General features: G+C 44.2%; 1 protein-coding gene across 6 annotated transcripts in view; it reads right to left on the bottom strand.

The window, feature by feature from the left end:
• Window positions 1-4048: 4048 nt before the first annotated feature.
• AGRN (agrin) overlaps window positions 4049-19143 on the bottom strand; it is a 727720-nt gene continuing 712625 nt past the window's right edge. For 3 of the 6 annotated variants that reach the window (XM_078642355.1, XM_078642358.1, XM_078642359.1), the window contains 4 exons: window positions 14706-14738; window positions 12603-12827; window positions 10304-10407; window positions 4049-8681 (listed from right to left, as the gene is read on the bottom strand). In XM_078642355.1, coding sequence (XP_078498481.1) covers window positions 8524-8681; window positions 10304-10407; window positions 12603-12827; window positions 14706-14738 — 520 coding nt within the window. In that variant the 3' untranslated portion in view covers window positions 4049-8523. The remainder of the gene's footprint in view (window positions 8682-10303; window positions 10408-12602; window positions 12828-14705; window positions 14739-19143) is intronic. The other 3 variants (XM_078642356.1, XM_078642357.1, XM_078642360.1) reach the window with 2 other exon arrangements.

Raw genomic sequence — 19143 nt, 5'->3', positions numbered from 1 at the left:
GCAGTGCTGTGCTCCTCTTTCTGCTTGAGTTTTCTACCCAGTCATCAGTCCTTGTCCAAGTCCCTGTGTCCTGGACGGTCTGACACCCAGCACCCAAACTCAGTTAAACATGGACTTAAGGGGACAATTTGTTTTTGATAACCAAAAATTGCCAACTTTGTTGTTAGGGAATCCCAGTTTGTTTATTGTGAGTGTTTGGTTTTACAGGTTATGAAGTTATTTTCAGATTCTTAGCAGCATCAGCTCAAAGCTACTGAATTGCATCCCTGGACACCCAAAGACAATGAAGAGCTTGAATAAAGCGAAAAGAATTATTTCTAAATGTCGTTTACAATTTTAGGGAAAGTTTTCCTGTGGAACATTCTTTGTTTACAGCTGGCTCGTTTTTGGTTTGCATAGAAATCTAACTTCTGCAATTGCTTTGGAGCTTCAGACACCCACTTGGTTTGAGTGTAATTAACAGTACGCCAAAGCCACATGTTCACTTCAAAATCATTTCTTGCTGCAAATAGCAGGTGCTTCTTGCTCAAACATTTGGTACTGCATGCATTGACCTTGGAAGGATGAAAGGCTAAGTAGGCCCGGCACGATTTGAAGATGTGACTGTAAAGTTAAATACATGCCACTGATGTGGACGCCTTCACACAAGAAGCCAAAGAATTGGACCAAACAATATTCTGATTTCCAAACCTACTACCATCTCCTGGAAGGGTCCCACTAGACCCAGCCATCACTGGAAAATCAAAGGTTAAAAGGGCCCAAGCTCATTAGGCTTTTCATTGCAATAGGACATGCAGCCTTGATGACAGTATCCACCAGGAAGTGACAGCCAGCACTGAATGCCCAGCGCCTGGAGGAAATGCCTCACAGGGGCCTCTCACAGTTCCAACAACATAACATGGCTCGGCTGCAGCCTCAGGCTTTAGAGCGGGTCCACTGCCACAGGAATGCTACAGGGCCCATCACAGCTTCTTCCTCAGGCCCTACTGCAAACACTCCTGGATGTGATGTGCTCAGGGGCCAGACACATTTAGAGCAAGCAAAGCCATTTAACGTACCCACCATCTAAACCCAAGACCCAGTCCAATCTGTCGGTGAAAGGGCCATTGTGCACTAATGGGCTGAACGTGCATTCTTCAGCGCACTTGCCTTTGATGTAATTAGGATTTGAATGCAAGATAATATACTGACTGTAATTCATCAAATAGTGAAAGCGTACTAGTTCAACACATTTGAATCTATCAATGCTACTTCTCAGGTCCATCAATACAACAGTACACAATAGATGCACAGACACCACAATCTATTGTAACGAACAGTGCAAAAGGCACAAAATGTGGGTACCACCAGCACCACATACAACCAGAATGCCCAAACACCTCAAAGACAGCACAAACACGAGTAAACATAGCTGAATAACGCTATCCGTGCCTCTGGGAGAAAGCAGAACAAAAAACACAAGGCACAACAAAATACCCATCACAAGCAACACAGCCCCTAAATAACACACGGATGGCACAGCGTTGCAATCAGTTTTAACACCCAATTCATCACTTGCTTGTAATATCGTGGAGTGGTTGGAAAGAGTTAACTGTCTCACTTTAATACAGTTAACACACTTGAACAAAAAAAACACCAATACAACAGAACCAGTAGATGCACTAACAAGCAATTTATAAGCAACCATTGTAGCGCCAAGGACTGCATATATGGCAAAGTGGCACTCACAAATAATACTGAACACGAGAAGCTCGAACACACCCGTAATCTGTGACATGAAACATCTAAACCAATGCCTCAGCATGCAGTGCCAAAAGCACAGCGAAAAAGACATCCAAGTCTCTAAAGATTGCAAGGCATCTCTCTCTGGCAGTATTGAAACAGCAACAAAATGCAATATTCAAATTACTTAACATAGTGTCAATCAACAACCACTAAAGCTCCCCTATCACGTCTTCGTGCAAGAAAGCGATCAAGAAGTTTTATGCCAGCAAAGATTTCACAGTTTGCAAATTGAACGCAATTGTTCAGGCGAAATTGTTCGAGACTTCGAAGCTCAATTAGCTAAGTGAGAAAACCATAACTTTTGACCTAATATCTAAATATCTTCTATATTTAATTTGACCTGCCCTTAGCGTTTAAGACCTGGTTCACCAATGCTTACTTTTAGAATGAAAGAAGATGAAGTGTCTGTTTTGAAATGTATTATTCAGACAACTCTTGCACTTCAGCTGTGCACCCTATCTTCAATGAGAACGTTTTCGCTTCTTCTGCCTGGAAAGAGGACCAAACTCAAAGGCAAAACACTTCTGCAAGAGGTTACTTTTTAAAAGGCATTTTGGCTGTAAAGAGAGCGCTCACATCCATAAAGTCTGGTTTAGACAAACAAAATATCATGCTACGTTAGTTCTGTGGGATAGAGGTTGAAGTGTGAATCATCCAGTTGCAGATCTAATACAGCTCAAATACAGCTGAATATTAAGTATCAATAGTACAGTGATGGCAAGGGGTAAATCAACCTCACGCAAAAACTCACTTTAATGGTGCTCCTCACATCCCACGTGTACCCCCACGCTGTTTGCTCTACTCAAGTCTCCAAATGTATAACCTCCAAATACATCTTGTGATTCATGGTCTTGATGGATTGATAGAAGTTTCCATCAAGGAAGGCTTCTCAGGATTTCCTCTACCGTTCATGTTATCTGCCAAGCACGTCTGTCTTCACAGCAGGATTCTTCGCATTCAAGACCACTTCAGCATATGATTTTTCACCGTCCCTCTTTGGATTTAACCGGGACAGGTCTTCCGGCTCTCTGAAAGTGTCCCTACTTCACCTTCAAATTTGATTAGCGCACACTTAGGATTCTTTCCGAAATGGGGTAAACCGGAAGAATCGCCACCATGCTCCTGCGAGAATTTTTCAACACAATATACCCTCCACCTAATTATGTTTTGCGAAAAGTTTTCTAATGCACGTAAAAAATTCTTATACCCCATTTTACGAGAGGCAGCCTTTGTGCAAGTAAGACCAGCACTCCTACATCTGCAATTACTGGGTAGTGTGCGCACTATTTTTAGTGTGGCAAGCTTCTTGGTGGCAGCTGCGAGGATTAATAAAACAAACTGTAATACCTGTATGCTTCATGTATAGCAGGAGAAGAAGGGGGCACCTCGTTATATTTTATGTCAATACACATGATGCATTTCTGATTTGAACTGAAACTTTAGAGTGGATTTTTAAATTTGGAGTGAACACTGTTATCACTACATATCTTATATGATTTGTAAATAATGTAATTAATGTAAATAATGTACATATATGAATGTTTGCGAATACTTGCACAATTGTTTACTTTGTATATAATATCATCTTATCTCCCGCATTTTGTATGTATGTATTGTTGCTGCTTTTTATGATTTTTATTAATCAAAATAAAGAATTTTGACTGACTGACTGATTAGCGCACACATTCCCTTACCACCCCACCTCTGTTTCCTATACTTTAGGAAATAACCACATGGTCATACACTGAGCAACGATGCCAAGATGACCGTAAATGTACACCAGGTTTAAAGGTAAGCCTTCTACAAGGTTCCCAAACAGGTCATATCAGAGCATTCCAAATGTGCCAGAAATTTAGAGTTGTACCTTCCCCTTCTTGATACACTCACCAAAAACCAAAAAAGTTCTGAAAACTTTGGGACAGTTTCTAAGGTCTATGAGATATTTAAGGACGGAATTTAAAAACAAAATATTATAAACTTGAATACAAAAGCAAGTTTGATTGGCGGAATAAGGCCTGGTGTCTGCAGCGCAGGCATGGAGAAGTTTTGTAAGAGGAGGACCAACAAAAGTTCCTGTAATAAGAACCAGCCCTTCCACAAGAGGGTCCTCTTAAAGTTCGTGGATCAACCGTGTATCGACTGCAGAAAGGAACAGGCAAGCAGACACCCCTCAGCACCTCTGAATCACAATCATCGTCTGTGGTGCACAACAAGACACAGTCAACAGATAGACACAAGAAAGAGGAGGAGACCCAAGAACTTGTTTTTTTTAAGGTTTTACAACTTTATTTCATGGTGATTGGGACTGGACAAAAAGACACAAGTAATAAAGTTAGTCATGGTTATAACATGCCAATGGGATGCTGTACATTCATGGGTGCCATAGTCCAAGGGTCCCAAACATGTGATGTTACAGGATTCTCTTTGAAAAGATAAAGTAGGGAGGGGCCTTTCAATTACAAGGCATGAACCTCCATTAAGGTCTATGAGATTGTGAAATCTTCGAGACTCCACTGAGGTCATCAAGAATGCGTTCATAGATGAAATAAAAACAAATCATTTGGACCGGTTCTTTTTATTTTTAAGAATCCCCTCATTAATTAGCATGTTTTATCCAATCTTTAAGGAAGCCTGCAAGTATAGTTAGATTTTGGAGGAAGAAGTGGCTTAAAATACCACAGGTAAGTGAAGTTAAGATTTTTTTGGGTGGGCGGGAGGGGATGCTTAGAAAATCACAACCGTTCCAATGTCTTTAGAGATTGAAGGGCAGTCCCTGCCAACAGGAGTGACAACCTCATTGACTTTGGGGGTGAATTCCACAGCCCTTCAGAACTCTTATGAAACAAGGCAAAATAGCACTGACCAATAAAATATAGTTCACTAAGAGGCGAGGTAAAAAAAAGTGTTATGTAGAATATTTTGGAATGCACTAGTTATGAAAACCAGTAAATTACCCTTCAGAATGCATGGACCTTGGACATACAATAGTGGTCTCAGTTAATTCTGCTATGAAACTGAAAAGTGGTTCCAATGCGTTTTGGAATCAGGAAAAGTTTAGATTAAGGCATTTCTGATCCGAATCAACACCGATTTTATGGTTTCTGTCATTAAACATTGGCAATAAAACTTGCTTCAAAGGAAACTGGATTTGACGGAAGCAGAATGACCTATCGAAAGATTAATTAATCTCTATATTTATATATATATATGTACATCCCTAACGAAGCGATTAACACATCCCATCCAGAGTCTGGACAGAACCATTCATAGTTTGGAAAGCATACTGTTAGTTTCCCTACTGCCACGCTTTCATTGTCAGCTATGAAGTCCGGATTAACGTGCTGTTGAGATCTCACCTCCCGCTTCCTCCTCAAGAGAGTGAGTGCGTGTTACACACAGCATCACGCCATTTCAAGGCTATGTGGCATATCGTGAATCAAAGGGTATAGGAGAGGAGTCTGGTAGCCGATGATGGAAGAATTATAGTACCTCACATACTATTGAGATCATCCCTGCCCCAGATTGACTCTCCCACCCAGTGAATTTACTTTGGTTGTATGCCCAGCAATGCCAGCTTCATGCCATTAAGATACTCGAGATGCTCTTCAGGAGCTATTCAATGCCAACTACACATATTGCCAACTCACCACACTGAAATTATTGCTATTCAACCCATACCATGGGTTTATTACTCTCTGCTCTCTAGGGGATATGTAAAAAACAAAGTAGTACAATAGTACAATGCATTACTCCTCGATTGGGTCATATGGGATCAGTTACGTGATGCTCTTAGCCCCTGATATCCAGCTTGGTTGGATACCTACCAATGTGTGAACTTATTGTTAATAAAGTCTCAGAATGGGTAAGGCTGACATACATGCTGTAAACAGCACAACAGGCTCTGAAGCCCCTAACACCTACACTCTGTAGTAGGCCATTTACTAAGAATGCCTGGTTATTCTAGGGCCTGGGTAGATGGGCAGTCATTGGGAAGATACAGACGATTCCCAGCCCGGCTCTGCCTTGTCAATGCTCCTAAAGATGCCCTCATTTCAGTCTAGGAACCAATGCCCAACCTAGTCAAATAATTTGCTTAGGGGGCAGTAACCCAGGGGACCAGAACATACAACCTCCTGGCTGCAAAATGTGCACTCGGGTTGGAAGGCTTTCTTTTCTGTATGTCCTGTCTCCTTAATCAGCTGCTTTTAAGCTGAGTGTATAAGATTGTTTTTTGAGGCACGCTCACTTAATTTTCAAAGCTTAGCACATCATTCCTCTTTGAGCAGAGGCTGTCATGGGTTTTATCGTGTATTAGAAGTAAACAGCTGTTACTCGAGTGGATAGGAAGGCAGCTACCACACTTTGGTGTGGTAAAGAGAAGAGTTACTCGACAGAATGCTACTCTCTCCTGGGGTCCACCCGTGCCCTTAAGTCTCTGTACTTCTGTTCACTCCCCCTCTACTAGGATGTTCATCTAATCCAAAGTCCTCTATACATGTGTGAAACAACCAGTCTCAGGGAAATTCGAGTGACCTAGAAAGACGAAAGTCGAAAGACATCATTGTTTTTTCTGAAAGATTGATGGCTCTGACCCTGCAATTAAGCATTTTTGACTGTTCTGTGGAACTATCTGCAGGCATGCCAGAGAGCTTACAGCCCTGATGAATCAGGCCCTTCACATACAGTCAACCACACATGCTGGGGGCAGAGCCAGTGCAGCATGAACTAATTTTAAATGTATGGCGGTATACACCTTATTCCACTGCCCCATAAAACAGACTACTACAATCGTATTCTAAGCTTGGGATGATTTTAAAATATATATGTTTGTAGGTCTGCCTCTAGAAAATCCAGATCGAAACTCTAGACAACAGATCTGAAGAGTAAACGACATAAGTATGCAGTGGATTTCGATCACATCACTCAGAAAAGTGCCAGAAAACTGTAAAAGGTCTGCACAACTCTGTTGCACTTGATATTACTATAAAATTACTGATGGTAGTGCAGCTGTTTGTCTAATCCTCGAAGAAGGAAGAAAAGTTGCAGGCTAAACTGTAGGACATGCAGTCCATGTACATGGGATTCTAATGTACATGCTTTGCCGGGCTGCAGATCAAGCAATGTTATTTCCCTTAAAAAAAGGACATTTTCTGAATCTTCTGCATGACCACAAACAACCATGGTGGGCCCAACTGTGAAATGCTCAGGATTACAAAAACAAAGGCAAATAGATTCAAGTTTATTTTTTTCGGACTGCATTTCAAAGTAAAAAACAAAATAAAAAACAGTTAAGGTGTTACAACTGGGACTTGTTTAATTCAGGCTAAAACCAATCTCTAGGTAAAAAAGTAAAACAAAAATGTAAAACGCCATGCTAGCCACAGCTCAGGTATATGGAAAAATTTACATGATGAGGTCAGCCCGAGAATTTGTCTTTCTCAAGCCAAGTATGAAATGATCTGAAGACCTTGGTGCAAGTGGACTGTTTGTGTGTGCGTGTGTGTGTGTATGCATGGATATATACTGCATTATATATACCTATAAATATATAAAATATGTACACATATCCAAACCTCCTACCCAGTGTTACAGTACTGTCTTCAGAGCAGTTTAAAAGGAATGCTTTTGCGTCAAATCAATCATACTAACAGTAAAAACAAATACTTTTGTGTAAGGGAGGGGGCGGAGGTAGGGGCCACAAAGAAAGGCGCAGAAGAACGGGAGGAGTAAAGATAAACACAGGTGGGGTTTGAAAAGGTTATTTGCCTGCAAAAAGAAATATTTAAAAAACAACATGTCTAGAATCCCGAAAATAACATCGCCAGATGGGGTTTTGGTAAACAAATGGCGGAAGCTGCACACGCGAGGAAGCGCGCTGCCCCAATCAGAATGTGGAGGTCCAAGCTACGTAGCGATTTCAGTGTATACATGCACAGACGCCATGTAAACTGGAGATGGAGGGAGGGCAAAATGACGTGTCCATTATCGTGGTGCAGCAAAGAATGCTAGCATGGGTCACACAGTCCTTTGAGCGTGCACACGGCAACAGCACGCTAGGTGAACTTTGAGGACCACAGTATAGTCCGTCACCAGGAAGCATTTATCACGGACAGTGGTCACGGCTGAACCAGATTTTCCCCATATTTCTGAGCAACCACCCTTTGCAGTGAACCCACCACATGACGCTGAACAAAACAAGAATGCAGGAGACTGTGGTGGACAAGAGGGGGAGGGGGTTGCACTATGTAAATAACTTAGTCAATGTCTGGGGAGCTGGGCGTTCCATTTTCTACTAACCATCTTCCATGAGTTGACATGGAAAAGAAGAACATCTGTCAGCAGCCGCCATCTTGTGGCATTTCCAGAGCCTGGGAACAAGGTCTGGACCATAAACCCCCTCTTCACACATTCTATAAGGCCATATCCAGTGCAAATGCATACATCGCAAGGGGTCTGCTCTGTTTCAGTGCAACTCCTCCGTGCCCCTTCCAAGCGCCCCCCTCTCTAGTTTCTTGTGGTATTTCTTTCTTTTTTGCAACAACAGAATTGGTCCAACTTGAAATATAAACAACCGAACAAAGGAAAACATAAATGAGGAACTCCGGGCCCTTTCTCTCCCCCTCACAAAATATAAAAAGCCATACATTTACAAAAATAGAAAAAAAAACAGCAACGGGAAGAGGGAGAGATGGGGACGGACACAGCACCAGCGGAGGAATGGTAAGTAATGTCCATGGATTATTTGGCAGAGCAGTGTAATATTGTGGGTTTGTTTAAGGCGTCCTCCACCAAGTGCAGCTCCTGCTGGTCCACCAGCACATCCCGCATGCAGCCAATGAAGCCGGTGCTGTATGCCTTTGGCAGCTTGTATGACACGCTCAGCTTCTCCATTCCACCTGCAAGGCATCGAAACAAACACATGTTAAGCGGAGGATGAATAACGCCCTCAACAGGTGCCAAGAACAGTAAGTTGCGCTGCAATGCTCTTGATGAGCAGCTTCTGATGGAAAAAGCATTTGTAATGAAATAGGTCTCACATTTATGAGGGTTTGAGCTATTGACATTGTCAATGACAACGCCTTTATGTATGTGTTGTTTTTAAAACCGATAAATAAAATAAAATGCAAATGTGTGCAATAAAATGTTTTAAAAGCGTTAGGAGAGAGCAGGCAGGACAATCTATTTGAGAAAATAGTGCTCAGAGGCTGTAATTAAAGCCTACCAAGCAACAACACATGTAACAGGGGGTGTTGCCATGGGAGGTTACAAAATGAAACAAGGCGGTATTAAGGAGGGACTACTAAGCCTTTTGACCAATGAACAGCCACAGTTTACAGTAAACCATGACAAGCCAATGAAAAATGTGGGCGGGGCTTCAAGTCTCTACCTCAATACAGCATGTCTCGCAGAGCAGCGTATACGGTGCCCAGGCTCAACCTAAAAAGAGCTATTTCTCCTAGTCCTGATACAAGTAATTCATCCAGTCCTGTCTCTTTAGTTCACCTTAAACAAAGTGCTGCACTCTCAGAACCTCATTCCAAGCTTCAGGGTAAAACTGAAAGGTAATACCGCCCATGAAAAGAACAATGGTGTTGACCGCAGTTTCCCCGTGTGGTCTTACCTCCACATTACGAGAGCTGCAAGTCTTAAAATCTTAAAAGAGGAGACTGCAGTAATATTGTACATGTCCCCATTCTGAGTTAGGAAACTAGGAATTTTGTGGTTTTACCATGCAATAATTTCACTAGGTTCGAAGTGTGTAGAAGAAAACCACGCAAGACCAGCAAGAAGTCTGCAGGCTACTTATAATGTGCTAACTGGGATGCAAAATCCTGTTCGCACCCGAATATGTGTTACACCACCGCTCCGAATGAGGCCTTGACTGTTGCAGACGAACAGACAAAAGTAAAAGCCAGTGGATGTACACTGGCGTGAATTCTAAAGGCAGGACTGTCTGAACATCTTCCAGGGCTGATGGGGCACTATGAGATCTTTGTAGGGATGAGCTGGGCTAGGGGCAGACCCTGAAACCTGTCCGCTGATCTGTGTGGTCCACATTTAGGGGAAGTTCTTACAAAGGGCTGTGAATCTTCCTGGCTGCTCTGTGGCCATCATGTGAGAATAACCTCGCTTACTTTTTCCTTTTTTCTTAGCACTCTTACAGAACACAGAGAAATGTCTTGAAGATGGGGAAATTAACAAATGCATAATTAAGTCTAGGCAGCACTATTCATATGACAAGTTAAGCAAAAATACAGCGACATCTTTAGGGTTTTAACATTTTTGTGCTTAATATAAATGCCAGGTAGAAGGGTGCGCAATAACCTCTCCAGAAGGTGTTATCAGCTACTACTGAAGGCAGCCGGGACATTTGCTATGGTACACACAAGCCTATCATAGCAGAAGTTCCAGCAGTCTTTGCAAATCGCAAATACTTGTTGCTGTTTGCAAGCATCTGTCCTTCCGAAGCCCCTTTTTCTCCCACTCCAGTTTTGCAAACCCGATGTGGTCCTCTTACCAAGCCAAAGGGCTCCGTCTGTGTCCAACTGCTTGGCTCCAAGGGGAGACGATCCAAAGACAGGGGCCTCATTGCCCACCTGGAGGGTACCATCACGGTTCTCCCTGAAACAGAAAAAAACCAGCAGCCTTAAACGAACAGTCGTTCTGCTCAGAAATCAAGGCACTGTCCTCCTATATTTACTGACGTTCACCTGTGTTTTTGTTCAGCCTTGTTTATAATTGAGAAAAATGAGGCTGTTCTGGAGAAATAGCCTCTCAGATGCTTCAGCAAAGAACCTTGGACTGTAGATCACTAGCGCTTTCTGCTAGATATGCTCACTATCCACACTACCCGCTTTTCACCATTCCCTATACAGCGACCACGAGGGCAAGTGTGATAAACCTGGGTAAAGTTTCTCCAGTATTTGAACCCAAGCGCATTCCTCATACTCGTACGCGGTTGTGGAAACAGATATTTGTGTTTTTCTGAGCTGATATGCACAATCCCAGCCCCACTCCAGCTCCCAGAAAGTGCAAGCATGCATGACTATGTCTGGTATCCTCCGAACCAGCATCTCCTATTGCACGGTCTCCAGGGTGACATCTGTTGTGGGAATCTGAAACTACAGAGGCTGGTAATTCCACCACAGTTCGCTCGCTAATACATGCATCATTGTGACATGATCCTCAGTGAAAAGCTCATCACACTAATTTAAGGACCACTGACGCCCTGTCAACCCAACTTTCAAAGTGGTCATCACCACACGCTGTGTTGTTACGAAAGATTCATCATTATCACTGGTATTCATCCCCGGGAAACCCCACACCCCCACCTAGTCCGCCACACCCTATGTATATAAATACACCAGCCCTAAACTGAAATGTAAACAGCTTCCATCCCAACATAGCTGAATTAACATTTCACACGGTATAGACAAAGTACAGGAGAACATGTCCGTCACAGCACGTGATGTCACCAACTCTTGTGGGTCTGGACTAAAGGTGTCCAAGCCTACATTCAACTCATTCCAGCCCGGCATGTTACACACACCACCCCAACCCACACCAAGCTGACACCTTAACTTAATCCAGACCCCTCCAATTCAGGGGGATATTAACCCGTTGGCTGCATCGAACGTTCCGCTCCAGTGCTGAATGTTCGCAAAACGGGTGGGGCAGCGTTGGCCAACGGACGTGCACAGCACTACCAAGGTAGTGCATGTGACGACCGTTAGCCGATGGCAGCAGCGAATGGGTTAAGGAAGAATTACAGGGAGCAGTGACTGGTGGGTGGAGGGGGGTGGTTTAGATGGTGTAAGAGCTGCTCGTGCAGGTAAGAGCAGTGGGGCAGGTGGGCAGTCAACAGAAGTCATTGTCTGTTGACTCTTCCCCTCCACCTCGCCACTCTTACCTGCATGGGCCGCTACTGGGATGATGTATGTGTGTGAGAGAGTAAGTGATTGATTGAACAAGATCCTACAATCACACTCCATTAGCGATCATAGTTGAATTTCCATCCTCAAGTTTGTTTCTTATGTTGTATTGAAGCATATAAGATAAATAATGTGTAAACCAGATCGCACAACTATTCGTGTTATGCTACAGAGATGTGTGTAGTGAAGTACTGTCGTTAGCATGTCCTTGCAGTGCAGTATCAAGCCATGGTCTTGAAAAATTCATTCACAGGTTGGAGTCCGTTTTTTTGAGTTAGATCATGTCCTGATCGAACGCAACCCTTGCGGCTTTCCAAAGGAGCTGCCCTTGTAAGGCATTCTCCCAATTCCTCTATAGATATTCCCCTTTTCTTACAATATCTGCTGTGTGAGGCACAGCAACAGCTTATAGTGTGTTTTTTGGTGTTCTGTCTATCTAATGAAGTTACTAAATACATGAAAAGGCAGCGGGGTTGCAAAATGCTTCTGTTGGCCAATTGTGAACATATTCTCCACCTGACAGAGTACGTTTACTTGTTAATGGGGAGGGTGGAGGCCGGGTAGAGGCCAGAGGTGTAGCAAGATAGTATTGGAGCCTCATTCAAGCAGTGAAAATGGACCTCATGCTCCGTGTACGAACAGTAGAAGACAGTTAAGATTTGGGTGCAGTTGGCCCCTTCACACTCCTGGGACCGGTGCCACTGCACTCGCTATGATAATGATAGCTACACTCCTGTGAGACACTCTTTGTCAGTGGCCCACTGAAGCAACACTCTACAACAGTGTTTGGTTATGGCATTAAAAACACCCCAAGGGCTTTCAAAACTTCTTTCAAATCACCAACACATCCACATATGGGTTGTCTTATCCCAAGAATTCACTTACCTCTGGGCTTTGATCCGGACCCAATGGTTGGTGTTGACCCGAACTGAAGACCGAAGGATCACTGGCTTGGATCCAAGGTCATAGGTCATTTCCACAAAGCCATTGACCACAGCCAGGGCGATGTAGTCCGAGTGCTCCATGCCTTTCCCACTCCAGAGGATGAGGCCCTGCGTTGCTTCGGTCTTGATGCTCAGCTCGAACTGGTTCACCTTCAGAGCCTTTTCACTAAGGGAAGCAAAGAAAGCACATTGCTCAGAATAGGAGCAGAAGAGTTAGGTAGAGGTGGGCTGAACTCCCAGGGGCCCAAACTACAGTGAGTCCACTATCTTAAAAACTAAGTGAGAGAGGCGAGGGTCTGCTTAACTCTTCAAAGTATTCTGCAAGATGGTAGGACACACAAGGTTGATTTTATCTGTCTGATGGGATCGGGCAGATTCCTTTACTGTCTGCTGTCTGTACGGAACCATCAAATTCTTTAAGCTGCGCCTCTCAAAAAATCCTTGGACTGTCCCTACATTTCCTCTCAATGGTTTGGAACCAGAATCTAGCCTCATCCTGGAGTGAAAAATTCCAAGGCCTCTTGACACATTGTTGAATGATAGGTTACCCATTGTAAGGCGGGCGGGAGTACTGGAGGCGGGTGCTGGTGAAGGATGCTCACCAGCTGGACTACATTATAAAGCAGACTGGTAATTAACATATTTTGTGTTCATAACTTCTCCAATATTACCAATATATTAGCCCTTACCAGTGAAAATATGGAAGCAGAGTGATTGGTTTACAAAAATAAAAAGTTGCCCCTAATTTTTTTGTGAAGGGAGGATCAATTTTCCTTCAAACGCACAGCTTCGTCAGGGATTCTGGAGAACGTGGCTGAGGGGGAGGGAGCAGAAGTATAGTATGAGGCACAACATTTTAGGTAAAAATCAGTGCCCAAGTAATGGACTGTTTATTTTTTGTTATTAACTGACAAATTCTTTTTAGAAGTATTTATTTTCCCAAGCAAATCATACAGAAATAGTTTCTAAATATGCAGCAAAAAGAAAAAATACTGTGCCACTTTACTCCTCTGCAGTTATCTGTCTTCTTCGTATGGGGGGAGGGAGATACAGTATAGGGTAGGGAAAATAAAACTATAGAGTGCTCTGGCACAGGCTCAGTACGTGGTATTGCAACACGCATGAAATAAATTTCTATAATCAATGCCTGCCACTGTAAGCTTCTAACGTAAATAGCATGGAAGAACATAGTCCGGCGCCCTTTCTTATCCTGAAGTTCCTACGACCCATAGTGTATCCTCTGACAGGGATCTGGCAATGTTGCAAGGGCAAATTTAACTTATTTGCAAGTGGGTACACATAACTTTAAAGAGCTGGTCATATTTCATCACTTGCATATACAAATAGAGTGTGTTCACATGGACACGCTCAGATGGGACACACCAACAAATAAACACACTCTGCCAGACTTTTTGTATTTCTAGAGGCCACCAATCCATAAACTATGTCCAAAGCCCTTCTCCCCCATGCCACACACATATAGTATATTAGCAGGTGATGGGGCATTCCGCTTCATCTGAACTGCTGTGCTCACATAAATTCCACCTACCTTTCATCTGTGGGTGGTTCTCAACTGTATCCTACCGACCCAAAGTCACTGCTATACTGCTTTAAAATAACGACAGTGACCACCCTTCCCTGCTAATCCTCAGCAGCATTCACTTTGGTCTTTGGCCATTTAGCGTGTGTCACTCAGTGAACAGACTAATGGAGTAGGTGGACCACAGCCGGTCTAGTTCAAAATAGGCACCCACTCGGGAAACTTCTAAATCCCTCCCAAAAAGATTAGCACCCACACAAGCACAGTGATGAGAGGATAGTTTTAGACATTATTGGAAGGGTATGAAATCATGACACTGATTCCCAATTAAAAGGGCAGATGATCTGAAGGAAGGGTTTCAATAAAGATATGACCTGACCACGGCTCTCGGTTTTGAAATTGGTGCCTTAGAAATAAAGAAAATGCTGACAGCTGATGGAACCACAGTGAGACTACAAGACCACAATACTACAAGACAGTGACCCGCTCTGTGAAAAGACTTACCTGCCATCCTCGGAGTCGTCCACAAAGTCAGGACTTAGAAGAGGAAAGAAAGCGGGCATGCATTGAGGATAGTTGCTCAAAGGAAGACGTTTTACACTGCCTTGCATGATATTATTTCTAAAGCAGGCACTCAAGTACATGTGGCTCAGTTGTACAAATATCAAGTGATGAACTTTAACAAATCAAGCATTTAATGCACACAAAGATTCTTTCGTCTGTGTGCCACCCAAATCCAGACTCTAGAAACCCCATATTGGGGTTCAATGAGCCCCAAACTCGAAGTCCCCCAAACAAAGGCTTTTTTTCACATCCAAACTAAAACCTCGAAGTCTAAACTGAGACTGTGTGTCCTCTCTTCCAGTCCCCAAAATATAGACACAATTTCCAAGTACAAACAAACTCTGAGCCCCAATAAACTCAATACCCAACCATGACAATGCGCAGACAATACGCCTATCTCGTGCTCCCCATAATACAAAATCCAGGCACCACTAATTCTACATTCCTCATCCTAAACTGGGTCTCTCAAAGTATTTTTCTTTAAATCTAAATTTGGCTCTGAGCTTCCACAATGCAAACACTCTCTTAGCCATTAATATTGCACCATCCGATAGCTTTGGGATCCACAAACCATTACAATAAGTTCCACCCACCCCACTTCTCCGCCTCCAACCCGGATCTTGAACCTCCCAAACTAAAATCACTGATTCTGACCGAGTCTCCCATACCATCAAGTATTAGTTGTCAAAGCCCACCTCTGAGTGTGACACAGCACCTAATTCTGAGCATCTCTGATTCTGTGCCCCAACACACCCTTAATTCAAGCCTATCAAACTCTGGATTTGAACCTAATATACATTAACCAATCAGCCCCAAATCTGGCTCATACACTCTCAAAGAAAACTTGAAGCATCCCTGAAATGTTTTACAAATGTGTACATAAGAACCAAAACATATGTTTTCTTTTCACATTTTTCTGCGCTGCCACTTAGCCCCACGCATTTCTACCTATACTGAATGACTTTTCTCTCTTTGAGTCAAGCTATAACTTTAGAGGATTACAAAGGAAGAGATTTTCACAATACACACAAAAGACTTAGGGGCCGATTAGGATGGCGGACGGACTTGCGTCCGTCCGCCACCCCTGAGTAGGAGGGACCGTCCGCATGGGCAGCGGCGGTCCCTCCATGGCAATTAGGATGTGACCGCCAGGGTGGCGGTCACATCATCTATTATTAACATTGCGGCGGGTGCAGCTTCAAGCTGCACCCGCCGCAATGTTAAAAATGCATGTGTTGCATTTACATGCACAAAGCGGCAGGCACCGCACGGTGCCTGCTGCTTTGTGTACGCAAATGCAGGGGGGTACCATAGGTACCCCCCATGTGCACCCCCCACCCCCCATTCACCCAGGGGGCCCGCAACGGGCCCCCAAAGTGAATGTCCGTATGCTTTTCCATGGCGGAAAAGCCGCCGTGGAAAAGCATATTTACACAAACATCATAATATGGCGGACGGTGTCTCATAGACACCGCCTGCCATGTTATAGCTTTTCCGCCGCGGTCGGAAGCCGACCGCGGCGGAAAAGCGGCGGACGGAATTCCAGACCCACCAGCCATCCTAATTTGGCGGTGGGTCTTTGGAGTCTCCGCCGCGGTTTTTCCGCATCCTCCAGGCCGGCGGACACTTCCGCCGGCCCGGAGGATGCGGAAAAACCGCCATCCTAATCGGCCCCTTAGATCTGAGGTGGGAAGGTATGAGCAAGGGAGAACAAATTTGAAACATAAAAAAATAGCACCTCGCTCTCTTTAACCAAAGATGCTGCATCACCAACAATTGAGATTCTGCAATGCCCATTCAAATTTTTCAGGAGTCTTTCTTGTTTCCATGCAATTGACCAGGATGAATCCATGTAAAGATTTTAAGGTCTAAAATAGAGGTGCCCTTTCTGCTTTTTATTTTATTTACCACTTCTCTTCTGCTCCCTCCTTATGCATTTAATGTTATGGCATCAAAAATCAAAGCTATCCTTCTGTCTGGGGGGATTCCAGAATGAGCCTCGAAGCACTTTCACCCAAGAGTCAAACCAAACTGCAACAAAAGTTCCATCTGAGTGCTCAATAGTAAATCAAAAGTTAAAACACTTTAAATAATTTACCCAGCTTAAACAAATGTATTGACGTCCTCAACAATCTTTTCAGATAGTTTCTTCGAAGGAATAGATGGAAGTGATTGGTCTGTTTCATCTAAAAACTTCCCCTTCTAAACAATAAAGGATGTGATTGGGGAAAGCAGAGGGTCTCATCAGGGTCGGATTGGCCGATAGGGCAATCTGGCAGTTTCAGAAGGCCTGGTCTGACTGGTTAGTGTGTGGGCTGGTTTTTGGCTCTTTCGGGGCCTCTTGTTTTATGGTCTGGTGGTGGGCCTGCTTTTACTATTGTTTTGCCTGATACGCCTGCAGCAATCACAAACACATGCAGTTTCCCATACCTTGCCAAATACCTATTTAGCATGTCTTGACAAGTTCAAAACTGCCCCAATTTGTAAACATGTGCCCTTTTTTAGATATCGGATTCCCTAAGGAGGGCAGATTTTATTTTTATGCCCGGCCCTACTTTCTGTCATAATTGGAACCTGAATTTAAATTAAATGCTCAACGGTGTGAGCACAGTGCTCTTTGGTCACTGCACTGGGCAGTTTTTTTTGCCGCCATATAGCAAAAGGGGGTTAGATGGTCATTAATATATTGGATGGAACGACAAACTATTTCCCTCTGCATAAAATAATGCAACAGCACAGACTCCAGAGGAAAAATGGAACTTTAAAGACCTACATAACATTTTGCCTAAAGTAATAATAGACAACAAGGACTGTTTTTTCATTAAAACTTGAGGCAATAGAAACAAAGCTGCACCAATAACTCCCTGGTATTGCTAACCAACCACTGAAAAAAAAAAGAAAACCAAATCATGCTAGTCAACGCATGATGCTGTGGGAGACTAGTTCCTTCCTTGGTGACTTTCTTTTCTAGCTATTGTTAATGCCATTCATTCGAAGGAAGACAGAGATCTTCCTGGGTTGGTGTTGTAGCTGGTTAGGTATCCATGGAACCTACATAAGCAAGTCAAAATTGAATGGGTCTGCATGTTACAACTTCCCAACGCCCGCCCGAGCAGAGGAAAAACGTTGAAAAATGAGAATGCTATCTCCTGCCTCCTTTAATAAAAAAGTGAAATTAAAGTTTGGTTTGAAACTAATAACTACCCCGTGACTGGTTTAAATGGCTAATGAGAAAGAGAAGATGTCACCTCTGCAATGCTCGTTCCCAGTAGAAATTAGTCAAGGACACATGTCTCACTGTTGCCCTGTCACATGCAGTACCAGGCAGTCTTTCCAGTGTTTGCACATTTGCGGGTGGCAGGCTGGGGTGAAGTGCAGAGATGAGAGGAATGTCTGCTCCCCTTGACACAGGGAACAGTTCACTCATACATGAGTACGAAAGCCATCCGGAATCTACGGTCCAGATTGTGTTGCAAGACTTGTGTTGATGGTCCATCTGTCTCCCATACAGGGGCTCGGTCACATGCAATGGGGCTCCCCAGTTCTGGTTTACATGCAGTAAGAATGGACCTTCCTGGCTCACAAGCAGCAGATCTTGCCCCTTCTTGTTTCCATGCAATGGGGTTAGCCTTTTGTGGCACATGCATGGGATTGACCTCTTCTTCCTCGTGTGCAGTGGAACTGGCCCCTTCTTGCTTGCATTCAGACGGGCTGGCCCCCTTCGTGCTTGCATTCAGACGGGCTGGCCCCCTTTGTGCTTGCATTTAGACGGGCTGTCCCCCTTCTTGCTTGCATTCAGACGGGCTGTCCCCCTTCTTGCTTGCATTCAGATGGGCTGGCCCCCTTCGTGCTTGCATTTAGACGGGCTGGCCCCCTTCTTGCTTGCATTCAGACGGGCTGGCCCCCTTCTCGCTTGCATTCAGACGGGCTGGCCCCCTTCGTGCTTGCATTCAGACGGGCTGTCCCCCTTCGTGCTTGCATTCAGACGGGCTGTCCCCCTTCGTGCTTGCATTCAGACGGGCTGGCCCCCTTCTTGCTTGCATTCAGACGGGCTGTCCCCCTTCGTGCTTGCATTCAGACGGGCAGTCCCCCTTCGTGCTTGCATTCAGACGGGCTGTCCCCCTTCGTGCTTGCATTCAGACGGGCTGTCCCCCTTCGTGCTTGCATTCAGATGGGCTGGCCCCCTTCTTGCTTGCATTCAGACGGGCTGGCCCCCTTCGTGCTTGCATTCAGACGGGCTGTCCCCCTTCGTGCTTGCATTCAGACGGGCTGTCCCCTTTTGGCTCACATGCTGCGTGACCGGCATGTTCTTGCTTGCGAGCTGTGGGGCTAGCCCCTGCTGTGTTGCATGCAGCGGGGCTAGCCCTAATTGCTTATA

This window comes from Lissotriton helveticus, chromosome 5_1, assembly GCF_964261635.1.
Source record: "Lissotriton helveticus chromosome 5_1, aLisHel1.1, whole genome shotgun sequence".
Taxonomy (NCBI): domain Eukaryota; kingdom Metazoa; phylum Chordata; class Amphibia; order Caudata; family Salamandridae; genus Lissotriton; species Lissotriton helveticus.
This window is presented reverse-complemented; position numbering and strand designations above follow the sequence as displayed.